This window comes from Plecotus auritus (assembly GCF_963455305.1).
Source record: "Plecotus auritus genome assembly, chromosome: X".
Taxonomy (NCBI): domain Eukaryota; kingdom Metazoa; phylum Chordata; class Mammalia; order Chiroptera; family Vespertilionidae; genus Plecotus; species Plecotus auritus.
Window position 1 is genome coordinate 127529040 of NC_137784.1, and position 15516 is coordinate 127544555.

Genomic DNA, 15516 nt, shown 5'->3' on the forward strand with positions numbered 1-15516 from the left:
CCCACCCCATGCCCTTACCCCCCGCCACTGTCTTCATCCATAGGTGTAAGCTTTTTGTCCAATCTCTTCCCGCAACCCTCACACCCCCTCCCCCCTGACAATTGTCAGTCCACTCCCTTTCTATGTCCCTGATTCTATTATATTCACCAGTCCATTCTGTTCTTCAGATTTTTTATTCACTTGATTTTTAGATTCACTTGTTGGTATGTATTTGATGTCACTTTGTTGTTCATAATTTTTATCTTTACCTTTTTCTTCTTCTTCCTCTTCTTAAAGAACACCCTTCAGCATTTCATGTAATCCTGGTTTGGTGGTGATGAACTCCTTTAGTTTTTTCTTGTCTGTGAAGCTCTTTATCTGACCTTCAACTCTGAATGATAGCTTTGCTGGGTAGAGTAATCTTGGTTGTAGGTTCTTGCTGTTCATCACTTTGAATATTTCTTGCCACTCCCTTCTGGCCTGCATAGTTTCTGCCGAGAAATCAGCTGACAGTCCTATGGGTGCTCCCTTGTAGGTAACTAACCACTTTTCTCTTGCTGCTTTCAAGATTCTCTCTTTGTCTTTTGCCCTTGGCATTTTAATTATGATGTGTCTTGGTGTGGTCCTCTTTGGATTCCTCTTGTATGGGGTTCTGTGTGTTTCCTGAACTTGTAAGTCTATTTCTTTCACCAGGTAGGGAAAGTTTTCTGTCATTATTTCTTCTAATAGGTTTTCAATATTTTGCTCTTTCTCTTCTTCTGGCACCCCAAAAATTCGGATGTTGGTACGCTTAAAGTTGTCCCAGAGGCTCCTTACACTATCTTCATATTTTTGGATTTTTTCTTTTTGTTTTTCTGGTTGGGTGTTTTTTGTTTCCTCATATTTCAGATCTTTGGTTTGATTCTTGGGGTACGTTGATCTACAGTTGAGTTTCTGTATATTCTTTATTTCAGACAGTGTATGCTTAATTTCTGACTGGTCCTTTTCCATTTTTTTGGTATTCTCATTAAGATCCTTAAAGGTCTCACTAAGTTCCTCAGCGGTTTTTAGAAGATTCTTGAGTAACCTTATAAATGTGGTTCTGAACTCTATGTCGTCCAGTAGTTTGCTTTCCTCCATTTCTCTCATTCGTGACATGTTTCTTGGTCTCCGCATTTTGCTGCTTCCTTGTGTTGATGGAGTGGCTTTGAGTGGTAGGTGACCTATAGGGGCCAGTAGCTCAGCCTCCCCAATCACTTGAGGTGGACGCCTTTGGTACACCCCTTTGTGGGCTGAGTGCAAAGTCTTGGTGTAGTTAAGCCTTGATTGCTATTGGTACACTGGGAGGAATTGACCTCCAGGCCAATTGGCTGTGAGGACCAGCTGTGTCTATAATGGAAGAACTGCTGCGCTGGAGACACGCTTATGGTGCATTACTTGTTTCAGTGGGGCTTTGGTGCTCACTGAGTCTGCCTCTTGAATGTGTCACTTATGGATGTGAGGAGTTGAAATCTGGTGTCTCACACGGACCACTAGGTACACTGGCTTCTGGGTCTCCAATGGGGTGCAGGTCAGCTACTGTCTGAGGCCACCCAGCAGGCGCTACAGCGAGAACTACAGTTTTCTCCTCTTTGCTTGGGGTTTGGAGGTTTTGGAGCTTTCTAACCCAGGCTGCAAGTTTGCTATGTTAAGCTGCGATAGGGCAGACCATTCATATGCTAAAGCCGCTGCTTGGAGCTTGGGTGGGTTTGTAGGTTGTGCGGGGCGGGGTCTCAGGGTGTGACTAGGCTAGGGCGTGGCAAACAGCGATGGCTGCCAGTTAGCCGGCTCTGCGTCTCTGACCGTGTCCCCGCGTCCTGCGCCCCAGCACAGTAAACAATTATTCCTGCGCGCAGCCCTGCAAGCAAGCCTCCCTCACTTTCCGACCCCATGGCAGATAGTCCAGCTTCTCCCCATAGGAGTTTGGGTCCCCCGTGTCTCCCCAGAAACTGGAGTTTGGAGTAATCGGGAACTTATCTCCCTTTGGGTTGAAAACAGCAGGGCTCCTGATTCGCGTGTCTCTGTACCTCAGCTTTTCTTCGCTTGTGCACCCCTCAATGCTGTTTGCTCTTTCCTTCTAGTTGTAGAACTTCCACTCAGCCAGCTTTCCCGTGGTTCTGGGTGATAGACGTTTTGTCTTTTAATTGTAGTTTTGAAATTGTTGTGCGAGGCAGCAGTTTAGGTGTTTACCCAAGCCGCCATCTTAGATCCTCTCCCTGAGTTGGAAGCTTTTTATGGCATGCTGCCCGCGATCAGTCATGCCTTCCTCAACAAAGGTTATTATTTGAAGGAGGTAGGGGGTTGAACTGGAATATCTAAAGTAAGGCAAGATGACAATTTATTCCCCTTAACTGGGTCCAGGAAGAAAGAAGTGGGCACAAGGTTATAGATATTTGCAAGTGAAACCTTCTTATAGAGTTTGGGGACTAGTTAAAAGGCTGAAAGGCTAAAGACCAAGAGAGAATCTGTGTGTAGTAATTTTTCTGTTGTGATAAAATTCACGTAACATAAAGCTCACCATTTTAAAGTATACAATTCAGTGACATTTAAAACTTTCACAAGGCTGTGCATTCAACACCAGTTCCAGAATATGTTCATCACCCCAAAAGGAAATCCCACATACATTAAGCAGTTACTCCCAATTTCCATATTCTCTCAGCCCCTGGAATCTACTAATCTATATCCTGTCAGTATGGATTTGCTTATTTGATATAAATGAAATCATAAAATATATGACCTTTTACAACTGGCTTCTTTTACTTATTATAATGTTTTCTAGGTTCATCCATGTTGTAACATGCATCAATACTGCATTCCTTTTTGTGGCTAAATAATATTCTGTTCTATGGATCTACTACCTTTTATTTATCCATTCATCACTTGAACATTTTGGTTGTTTCCACCTTTTAGCTATTTGAGGATTTCTTTCTAAGTTTCATTGGTATACATGTTTCAGTTCTTTTGAATTGTATCTTTCATTTTTTTTTTCAATTCTTCCACCTAAAATTGAAATTGTTGAGTCATATAGTACTTCTATGTTTAACTTACTGAGAGACTGCCAAAATCCTTTTCTTTTCAGGCAAAGTAATATAGTACCATGTAGATATTATAGTTAATTTATCTTATCTTATAATTGGGACCTTCATATATCTGCAACATCAGCAGTATTGCTAAGAGCTCCCACTTTATGGAGTTGCCCTTTCTCTGAGCCACGCATTAAGTCAAGGTTCTCTGTTTCATTTGAACCTTGCAGAAAACCTTAGAGGTAAGTTTCGGCCTCTAGTCTAAGCTAAAGCATTACAGAATCATTCTATTTGTGGCAAGATGATCGGGAGAAAAGCATATAAACAAATGCATTGGTGCATTAAATCACGCCATTGGTTGGAGCTGACATTATAGTTAGAAAATTTCCCAGAACCTGGTAGCTACATTCATACAGCCATACTCCAATATAAAAGCTATTAGCTTTCTAGAGATATCCTCAACTTATCTCACCCATAATCATTGCACCTGGACTCACTAAGGAGACCCAAATAGTTCAGGTTTAGTGAGTACACACCACTCTTTTCCAAAAAGCTTCTGAGACCCTATGCTATGGCTTGCAACATAACAAATTCAAAAAGAATGGATTTCAAATGCATGTATGAAAATGAAATACAGGATCAAGACATGTTAATTTCTAATTTGACATTTAGTCCCAAGTATTTCAGAATCAGGACAACCTCCCCTCTCCCTACCCCCATTGGCACCCTCCACAGCAGTATTAGCCATGCTAAACACAAACAAACACCAATAGAATAATTAGGATGTGTTTAAACGCTAAGTATTACTTATTCAAATGGGAAAGTGGAGCATGCTTCCCAAATAGTCTCAACTGAGAAAGCAAAATGCAATGGGGAATGTAGAGAGAACACACAAACTTTTAACCAATAATTTCAGGGTACTATCACTTTTTTCCCCCTGAAATTATTTGTTAAAAGTTTATGTGTTCTCTCTACATTCCCCATTGCATTTTGCTTTCTCAGTTGAGACTATTTGGGAAGCAGATATATCTATGCTGTCTTCTAAGTCGGTGTGTCAGTGCTGGCACAGTGTAGGATAGAAAGCAAGAGAATCAGTGTATAACCAAATGGATTATAATCCTGGCTCTGCCACTTTCTGGTGAACTTGAACTGAACACCTAAGTGTCTAGAAAATGGAGATAACAATAGCAGCTACTTCATTGGGTTATAGTGATGATTCAATGATTAAGTGAATGAAAATAGGCAAAATCATTTGAAAGTATGGTTAGCATATAGTAAATGTTCACCACTTTTTTAAATGATGGTGATGATCAGCAGGAGCAGCAGCATCGTACTACTAATAAAAATGTAAAATGTCTCCTATTCTTTGAGATTCTATAACAATTACCTTCCCTTTTCTTGTAAGAAATGGGATGTTAAAGAGAGCTGCTTAATTAACTACCTGGAAAACAACCAGTATGTGGCAAACTTGAATGAAAAGATTCTGTCTTGTCCTAACATTTATTAACTTCTAGTATGTGTACCTGGTCATGAGGATTCATAAGTGTAGTCATTAAAAGCATGATTTTTGGAATAGAGAAGCCTGGGCATAAATCCAACTCTATCACACTCCAGCTGCATGACTTTGTGCAACTCACCTAATATCTCTAAGTCTTGGATTTCTCACCAATAAACTATGATAAACCAGATTTGTCCAATTCATAAGAGTATTGTAAGAATCAAATGAAGATTGTGTATAAGAAAATGCTCTTAAAGCCATAAGCACTACACAAATGCTGGTTATTCATCCTTATGGCCCTTTAAGATATTAACTTCAGTTTTGCTTTGATGTCCATAGGGATCTGCTAGGAACTGGATTGAATGTCCTAATGACCCTGCAAAGGCATCCACTAAATGTGAACAACCTTTCCTCCCCTCTGAGACCTGACAAGTTTTAAAGCAGACATCCCAGGAAGAAAGGCCAAACTGCCAATGACACTGCACCAAATCCTCCAGGGAAATTTTATTTATTTATTTATTTATTTATTTATTTATTTATTTATTTATTTATTTTACATGTTTTTTAAAAAAATAATTTTTCTTCTAAGGACTGATGTGAGTGGAGTGTTGAGTCATGCATTTTTATTATCGTTTTTATTTTTGCTTTCTGAGCTCTCACTCTACCCTGGAGAAAGGCTGTATTCACCTTGGTTTTCTCTCAGGAGCTCCCCCTGAATGGGAAATAGTCATTTGAAGATGACATTGGACTGTGGGATGGTCCAGAACAGTGTTTGAATTGGGTGCAGTGTTTTGTACTTAGTGTCTGCATAAACATATGTGTTACAATACATTCTTTGAAAGTTTGATATCAGTAATATGGTTGGGCCCAGCTGGTGTGTCTCAGCAGTTGAGTATTGACCTATGAACCTGTAGGTCATGGTTTGATTCAGTCAGGCATGTGCCCTGGTTGCGAGCTCCATCCCCAGTAGGGGCTGTGCAGGAGGCAGCTGATGAATGGTTCTCATCACTGATGTTTTTATCTCTGTCTCCCTTCCTCTCTTAAATCCATAAAAAATATATCCTATCTAATAAAGAGGGAATATGCTAATTGACCCTCATGCCATTGTAAAGATGGCAGCACCCACAGACAATAAGGAGGGAATATGCTAATTGACTGCCCCGCTCTCAAAGATGGAGGCACCCATAGCCAATAAGGAGGGAATATACTAATTGACTGCCATGCCCTCAAAGATGGAAGCTCCCACAGCCACAAGATGGTGGCGCCCAGTCCCCTCAGCCCTGCCGGGGTGGCAGGCATGTGACAAGGCCAGGCCTGCCCCCAGGCGGGCCCTGCCTTGCTGTGCACCTGCCTCCAGAGTCCCCCAGTCCCCTGAGCCCCCCAGCTGCCCAGGGCCGGCCCGAGGTGCAGGCAAGCCTCGGATGGCAGCTGCCCAGCCTCCCAGGGCTGGCCCTAGGTGCAGGCAAGCCTCGGATGGTGGCTGCCCAGCTGCCCAGGGCCGCCAGAGGCTCAGGTAACCAGGGCCAGCTGAGGCTTGCACTACTGGCAGTGGCAGCAGCAGAGGTTTGATGGGACGTCTCCTTCCCCTGATCACCGGGTCGCCTCCTGCCCCTGAGGGCTCCCGGACTGTGAGAGGGGGCAGGCTAGGCTGAGGAACTGCCCCCTCCAGTGCATGAATTTTCATGCACTGGGCCCCTAGTTTTAAAAATAAAATAATATGGTTGCGATGTGAGGGCTATGTGATGTCAATTCGCCAGCTGACTACTTTCCAGATGCTACCTTGGCATAATATATAAAAAACCCAACCCTGGCCTTCATCCCTATATAACACTTATTGAATTGCCATTTTAAGCAAGTCATTTAGGGCTAGCAATGATGCTGTGATGAGTCACTGGGTTTTTGTGGGACAATGGCATAATCCAGTAAGGCACAGTTCTTGGGACTTCATAGGTGTAAAGTTCTCTGCACATACTAACTTCATAGCCCTGAAACTTCAGTTTTCTTTTCTTTTTTATTCAGTTTTTCTTTTGGTCAAAATTTTCTTCTTATGTTTCTCAGGATTAAAAGAACCCATGAAAATGAGGGGTTAAACCTGGAATCAATTTTCATTTACAGCTGATACGCAGTTATTGATGTTGTGCTTACAGCTCAATAAAAGATCTAAAGATACAGACCTAGTGCTTCTCTTTCAATATAAGCAGCCTAATCAGTCTCAAATGTTTTTTTAACAAATAAATTGTATTGACAGGTTTATTAAAATCGCTGTCTTTAAAGTTTTAAGCTATCCACAATTTGACCTATTCCAAAGGCTTCTAGAATGTATGTTGACCACATTTCAGAGCTCCTTCAAGTACATAGTCATAGAACCTGGTAAACATCTGCTTAATATTCCATTGAATAGTATCATGATGCTTGATTTACACAGTTCTAAGCATGTAGTCTATTATTATAATCTGGTGGCAGGATGGCCTATGATGCCTAGGTTCTGAGGCCAGGTTAGATCTTGGCATGGCTCTCTTATGCCTTAATAATCTGATTGGCATTAGAAGCAACAGACTTTAGAAGTATAAAGATCATAAAAATATGCATTTTTAGAAACTGCCTTTAGGGCATTTTAATATTTATACTGTTTTATTATTAACTTGAATTAGACCAGCATCTTAGATAACTTAATTAGTCCAGTTAGAAATTTGGAAAATGGACACTATGGCTGGAAATGTTCAGTTAGTGGCCAGGTTCATCTAAAGGACTCTAGATAAAGCTTGGAGTGATATGTTGGTGCTTTAAAAACAACTGAACAATTTGCTTTGAGCACAAAGTTATTCTAATGGGCTGTGTCTCAATACATTGTTGTAGGTAGCTCCAATGTATGCAGTTTTATTGAAACCAAGCTGCTCTCTTTTTCTGCCTCAGGATTGTCCTGATACCCCTAAAAAAGTGCACTGAATTGAAATTGAAAGCATTTTACTGGGTATATGTGAACATTTAAACTAGATTGCTAGTAGCAGAGCTGCACCTCAAAGATGTTAACATTCACAGAAAAAACGTGTCTTTTTAGCTCTTCCCCTACACTTCCTAATTTTATTTGTCTAATGATTACTAATTACCTCAAACAAATAGCTTACTTTTAAACCAATTTCTTGATTTTGGTTTTATAGTTCATTTAATTTTGTTTGTTTGTTTGTTTTTATGGTTACTGTTGGGCAAGCTTACAGGCTAGGTTGTTATTTGACAATTGCAAATGAGACAAATTTCATGGTACTAGAAAATCAGAATATTGTGGCAGCTTTGGGATGTGTTCCTTATACCTGTGATGCATGTTGTACTTTGAAAACATAGGATCCAATTTAAATTTAAGCCCACTTTTATGTTTAAAGTTTGCTAGTGAAAAATATGCAATAAATTTTACTCCTGCTATCAACTGGCTTTTTTGAAGTTGACATGCTGTAGTGAATGCATTTTTTTGTGACAACAGATACCCTTCCCTGTTGTAATTGTTCCTATTTTTTTAGCCACAGTTCTCCCTCCTCATGCTCAACAAGTTGTTACCTCACCAAGGTTTCCCTGCATTTCCATTTACTTTGTTAACAGCAGAAAGGCTGGGGAAGGCCTCTTCAGTAATGTTAATATGGCATACACAGCAAGAGAGATCAGCCTGTCAGAGCTATAGAAACCACAGATGGATTAGGATGAAACCAGGTGCAAAATAACTTTGATAGAGTCTTTTAATGTAAACAGTTTATCTGTCATTGCTATTCATTGAAATGACCCGCAAAATTATCCAGTTTGTCTGTGAAAGCTGCGGAATATAGCTGAATAAAATAATTACATTGTCATACTCTATCCAACAATTAAAGAATGAGTGGATATTTTAATTTATTCATTGAGGACAGGAAAGTAAAAAGGATAACATATAAAGTTAATAGAATAGCATTGGCCTTCATATTAACAAGATTCTGTTCCCTATTTGGCTGTATTAGCATAGAGACTAGATTAATACGAAACTTCTTAGGGCTTATAAAATGTGATTTTTAAAATGCTCCAGGCAAGTCTGTGTCTGTTTAGAAACATGCATACTGATTTTTTCATTGTAACTAGGTATTCTACATTTAGTACTAAATAAATATTTTGATTTGTGACTCCATAGATTGCCTTTATATTGTAAACTAAAACTATGCTTTGATACGCAGAGATGTAGAGAAACACAAGGTTGTACATATTGTGCTCTTTATAACTGACTAGTAGCCCTGCGCATGAATTGTGAGGCCTGGCTGCTCCGTGCCCACTGCCCAGAGTCTCTCCATGGCCCAGAGGCCCATCCGCAGCCTGGCACAGAACGCTTGCCTCGTTGCCATGGTGGCAAAGCAAGCATTCTGCCAGGCAGCTCATGTTGCCCTCTCTCAGCGGCCGCCCCCCTCCCCCCGGGACTGGGGGACTCCTGCGGGGCTGTGAGGACTGGGCGCCATCATCTTTGTGATGTAGTGATGGTTAATTTGCATATTACCCTTTTATTAGATAGGATGACCAAATACTAACTAATGCCCACTACATTTTGTGAATTATCCATCTATGAGAATTTTGTTATTTTGATTTGCTTAACACTTTTCTCACAATGATATTAATTCAGATATTGGTGAGGGTGTGCTGCTTCCACCAAGAACAAACAGAAACTGAAATGGATATAATCTGTTACTTGAGAATAGATAGCTCTCAGGTAGGACAGAAATGACCACAACCTTTTTTTTTTCCACAAAGAACACGTGGAACATATATGGCTCTATACAAAGGATCACAGGGAGAACAGCAGCCACCCCTGGGAACCTGGGGATCACTAAACTAATTTGAATCAAAGTACTGGAAGGAAAAGGCATCACCATATTTCCCTTTGTCACTGCCCCTGGGTTCACGGAAGTGGCTAGACACCATTGGTCCTCTCTCCACTCTCATCACCCTACTTGTTTGGCAGAAGCATATTCTTTTTCTTAGGACTCTTCATCACCCCAATTTGGGTCCAAATCCATGGCTGAAGCCTGGAGGTTCTGTCTTGGAGTCATTAGCAACTAAAAATCCTCAGGCAATGTAACATATGTACATACATTTATGGGAAGTTTCCAAGTCTTGAGTTTAATCAGGGTTCTAGCATACAGTGGAGCAACATGAACATCTTTAGTGAAAGCTGTGTAATAAGGCACTTTGCCAAACTGAAAATGTAAGATTTTGAAATTTATGTTCTGGCTTTGAAAATTTTACTAGGGCTTTGGTTTAGGGCCCAAGGAATGCTTTACTCTGTCCCCCAAATATCTGCCACCTGCTGAAAAAGATACCAGGCAGGCTACAAACAACCAGGGCCTTGTCTTTAATGGAAAACAGAATCTGTCTTATTATTAAGCAGCTATATTATTTTTTGTATTTATTTAGCAAAATCAAAGGGCATAAGTATAAGCATTATAATTAACGGAAGAGGTGTTCACATTTGAGATTAGCTACCAATTCAATGTTAATTATTCAAAATTCAAGTGGATGGGAAGATAAAAGCAGCAGACACTCCCAAAATGCATGGGATAACAACGTATTTCTCAGAATTATCTCATAGGGATCTTTGAAATATTTGATATAAACATTTAGAACTTGCTAATAAATCTTGTTTCTTCCTAATGGAAGTGGATTCAGAGTCCATATTTAACCTTGAATCATATATGTATACATATATGTGTCTATATGTGTATATATATGTATATGTGTGTGTATATATATGTATTTATAGTATACACACACACACACACATATATATATACACACACATATGTATATATAGTCATGTTTTGCTTAATAATGGGGAAATGCATCATTAGGTGATTTCCTCATTGTGTTAATGTTTAAGGACCATGATGACCAAAACAACACAAGATTAAATCAAGCACAAGGGAAAATGGTGCAGTCAAGAGATGCTGCATGTATAAGGCTGCTGTGAACAGAATACAATATACTGTTTTTACAGTAAAGTTTTTCTTTATAAGTAAAAAAAGTACACTCAAAAATAATTATAAAAACTATAGTATAGTAAATACATAAGCCAGTAACATAATTGTCTATTATTATTATCATGTATTATGTACAGTGCATGATTGTATTACTATACTTTTAAATGACTGGCAGCACAGTAGGTTTGTTTACTCCAGCATCACCACAAACATGTGAGTAATGTGTTGTGCTACAATGTTACAATGGCTATGAGGTCACTAGAGGATAGGAATTTTTCAGCTCAATTATAATCTTATGCCATCATTGACTTAACTGCTGTTAAGTGCTACAAGCATGACTGTACACTTAAATACTTGTGTGTATTTTAAAATATAGGATATCAGACCTTAAAATGACCACGAAGAGTCATTATTCCAGCTTCCTAATTTTGTCAGTAAGGACCCTGAGGCACAGTGTCAGTTGGTATTTGGTATTCTAAGATAAAACAAAGCATATTTTAGTCTCTGCCCCGCTTCTTGGCACAGAGCTCTGAAAACCCTTGTAATTTCCTAAGTGATAAGAACATTAAGAGCACCTTTTGTTTTAATATTTGGTCTGCACCCAAGTTGGTAATGCAAGATATTGAATCCCATGGAACTTCCTGGGTGATAGGAATGTTTGTTTGTTTGTTTGTTTGTTTGTTTTCCTAATGAGGCAACTCTGGTTAGGCTTCTGTATGGGAGCTGTTCACCAGAAAGACCAAGCCATGATTAGAAGCTTGAAACATTCAGCGCTATTTCTCCCCCTCCCCACTTCTCTAGAGAAGGGAGAGGGGGGCTGGAAAATGAATTAATAATTGATCATGCCTGCCGAAACCGGTTTGGCTCAGTGGATAGAGCGTCAGCCTGCGGACTGAAGGGTCCCGGGTTTGATTCTGCTCAAGGGCATGTACCTTGGTTGCGGGCACATCCCCAGTGGGAGGTGTGCAGGAGGCAGCTGATCGATGTCTCTCTCTCATCAGTGTTTCTAGCTCTCTATCCCTCTCCCTTCCTCTCTGTAAAAAATCAATAAAATATATTTAAAAAAAATAAATAATTGATCATGCCTATGTTAGTAAGCCTCCATAAAATTTCTGATAATATGGGGTTTGGAGAGCTTTTAAGTTGGCAAACACATCCACAACTGGGATGTTAGAGAAGTCCTTATGCTTGGGACCCTCCCCAGACTTCACACTATATACATCTTCATTTGGCTATTCATCTGTATCCTTTACCATATCCTTTAAAAAATTGGTAAACACAAATAACTGTTTTCCTGAATTCTGTGAACCACTCTAGACAATTATTTGAACCTGAGAAGGGGACTATGGTAACCTCTTATTTATAGTCCACAAGTCTGAAGTACAGGTGACAACTTGGACTGCAACTGGCAACTGAAGTGCGGGGTCAGTCTTTTGGGACTGAGCCCTTAACCTATAGGATCTGATGCTATCTCCAGGTATATAGTGTCAGAATTGAGTTAAATTGTAGGACGCCCAGCTGGTATTGCAGAAAATTGCTTGGTAAGGGAAAAAATCATCATACATCTGATATCAGAAGTGTTCTGAGTGTGGTAGTGATGTGAGAGTGAGGAGAAACACATGTGAAAGACTACTGTATTTTCTACTACAGGCATATGGATAAAGATGAAAGTATAGTAGTCCCTCTTATCTGAGGGGTTACATTCTAAAACCCCCCAGTGGATGCCTGAAACCATTGATAGTACCAAATGCTATGTATACTATGTTTTGTCCCTATACATATATACCTGTGATAAAGTTTAATTTGTGAATTTGGCATGAACAACAATCCTATATAATGAAAGCCCAGTGACCAAATGGCAGAACAACCAGAACTACAGGTCGCCCAGTCACTATGATGCGCACTGACCACCAGGGGGCAGACACTCAACACAGGAGCTGCCCCCTGGTGGTCAGTGTGCTCCTAGAGTGGGCCGATCCCTGCAGGCCACGCCCACTACCAGTGCACAAATCCCACATACTGGGCCTCAACAGCATCAGCCTCTTTGTTTCAGTATTCTTTACCAGGACAGGCATTAATATCCTAAGTACATGTGAGACATGACTTGGGTCAGCCAGCCACATATTCCTCATTTTTACCTGTTATCTCACTCTAGTTTTCTCACTTTCCACCACTTGCCAAATGTCAACCTTAGGCACAGATGTTGAGAAAATAAGTTTTGCCTATCAAGCCAAAGAAAATGTCCAAATATTAATGGGTATTTACCTAGCAATAGAACCTGAGAATAGAGGAGGACTTGGATCTCCAGCACTAATGTCTAAACTTGGGAAGTGTTTCATTTAAAAAAAAAATTGTTTCAAGGTGCATTGAGTTGTTGTTATGCATAGAAGGGTTCAGCATGCTTGTGCACTGGCCATCCAAAACAAGACCAATGTTATATTATAAATTGTCTCTGTTACAAGCTGTTGCCTCTGCTTTATAATTTACAGCAGTATGCTCTTATTCTCTTAGCCCTCACCCATGTCCAATATTAACAAATAAGAATGTCTCCAACTGGATACTTTTTTAAAGATCTGAAGAACTCTGAGGTTGTCTAAGCGCTGCTTTAGTACTCCCCATATTAAATATTATTCTATAGCCTCAAAAAGTCTAGGCAAGTACGTTTGGTTCTGATTACATAACTATGCTACAAAAGTATGAAAAAAATCATCACTAAAACCTCCAGGTGCTTAAACAGTTTGATAGACTATAGCCATTCTACCATCATCACCCCCAGCTGTGTTGCTTAACAACATTTTAATTCCAGAATAATTGAAGGAGATGCAATCCCTGTGGAGAGGGAAACAGAAATCAGAAGGCTGTTGACAGATGATCTGAGTTGTTTCTTCTAATATACTGTGAAGATCACTAGCTCTTTTCATGAATGATAAATGGACTATACACAGATCAATGAGTTCAGCAATAAACTGGAACCAGGCTCCATGTCTGAGGCAATGCAGGCTAAGAGGCCCAGAGATTTTCTCATTTCAATGATTTGGTGTGTTTTCTTAAAGGTTCCACAGGAGTACAATGATCTGAGCATTCGGTCATTCCTTGCCCTTTTGTAATGTATGCTATTAAAAATCATTTTAGAAATGGACACTTTAGCCTTTTTGTCACCACGCAGGTGCAGCCAAGTGTCAGTAATAATACAGGGTAAGTGGCTCACTACCACAGACTTTAAAATCCAAGATATGCCAGTGACCATACCCTCTGCATCTACCACCCCTCCTGTCATAAAAACCAAAGGAGGACCACACAGGGGAATATTAGAATGAAAAGGCTGGAAGAGGAGAATCCTCTTGTGAATCTAAGTGCTACTCCTATGGACATGGCTGAACTTTCCAGGCAGCCCTGAAAATGCCCACCTGTATCTGAAAGATGTACTTAGGCATGTAACCATGTTCCCTGGGAGAGTAAAATTGCTTCCTGTGTCTACAGTCTGCTTATCTCCAGCAGCCTGCTTCAGTTAGCTCCTTATCTTTCTGAAGAGCATTTTATATTGTTTATTGTTTTGGTAACTAGTTGCAAAGGTTATGCTTGCTAATGTTGTCTAATTGCATTTTTCCTTCTGTTTACAGGCTGTTGAAAAGGCAAAACCTAAGAATAATCCTGTGAAGTAAGTTATTTTTTTTATTAGTTGGAAATTTTAATTTGAATGGACTCCATGCATGTGAAAAAATAGTCATAAAAGACACTTTGGATTTTGAGTTAATCTCCATTCATGACAATTTAAAAACAACAGAAAACACACAAACAAACAAAAATACCTCCAATAAGTCAGGACCAGCCTTTGTTTTTTTTTCCTGTGGTCTTTATCCCAAAGTGCCCTAAGTTGTGCCCAGTTTACATAAATTAATATGTGCCATCCATGAGTAGCTGCCAAATATTATTATAATCATATTCAATGCATAGTACTTCGAATCTTTGGGTTTTGACATGCTAAAAAGCTTAAATTTTAATTGCAAATCTTGGACCAACGACAGAGATGTAAATAGCTGAAAATCTGCCAAGTGTTTTCCAACCATGAGGGGGAGGTTCGGCACCTTGGCATCAAGGCCTCATGACTCTGTTAATGAAAAACTCATGTACTATATTTAACTATAAGTCTTTCTACCTAACAGATAGTTATTTCTAAGGAATTTTATGGTATACTCTTAAATTATAAACAAAGTGCATGACAGTCTTTTAAATATAGACATCCTGTCTCTTCCAGAAGGGAGACTTTCAAATTAAGAAGGGTGTATGTCTTGTCATTTGGGTTTGTGACATCTGATTACAGTGTTATGTTTCATACCAGTCCTCCTAGTCATGTGGCCTAGAGAAGATCTGCTATATCTGCTGGGTTATTGTAGGTCTGGTAATATCACATCTTTAGGAACTATGTGTTAATTTATCTCAGCTAACTTCCATTATAGTGGGTACCCGATGTAGAAAAGAGGAGTGCATTTATTTTTAATAGTTTCTGGGAGAATGAATCAGCTAATGCCAATGACAAGAAGGCTGCTTGTATTTTGGAAAATAATTAACTTTTTCAAGTCACTAGGGTGGTGTTTAGCATGCCATTAAATGTAAATTCTAATTCTTTTTTCCAAAAGGTTTGATGTACTTTATTTTCAAGTTGAATTTTTCTTAAGCTACAGAATATTCCTTGTTGGGTTTCTGTAGCCTCTGGAACATCTGTAGTCTAGAAATGTATTATGCTGTAATCATCCTATGGAAGTAGTTTTAGATGCTGCATTTTTCTCTGGGTGTTCAGTTGGGGGTTTAATCTTCTCTGCAGCCTGATTTCTTTTCTATCTATGCCCAGAAGGCTTCTGTGCTGTGAGCCCATAACAGGTGACCTTCATGAATTAGAGCATGGTGCTAATGAGGCCAAGGCAAGGACTATAGTCCCTGAGTGAGCCATCGGTGATCTTTCCCCTAGTCTGACTGCACGTGCCCCGCTTTGGTCTACCTACATGTACATGTGTCCCCC

General features: G+C 39.7%; 1 protein-coding gene across 1 annotated transcript in view; it reads left to right on the forward strand.

Moving 5' to 3' along the window:
* The window catches only part of AFF2 (ALF transcription elongation factor 2), a gene marked incomplete at its 5' end in the record, with an annotated part of 502187 nt that overhangs the window by 355154 nt on the left and 131517 nt on the right, over window positions 1–15516 (forward strand). Inside the window, one exon of the mRNA XM_080653155.1 lies at window positions 14120–14157. Coding sequence (XP_080509281.1) covers window positions 14120–14157 — 38 coding nt within the window. The remainder of the gene's footprint in view (window positions 1–14119; window positions 14158–15516) is intronic.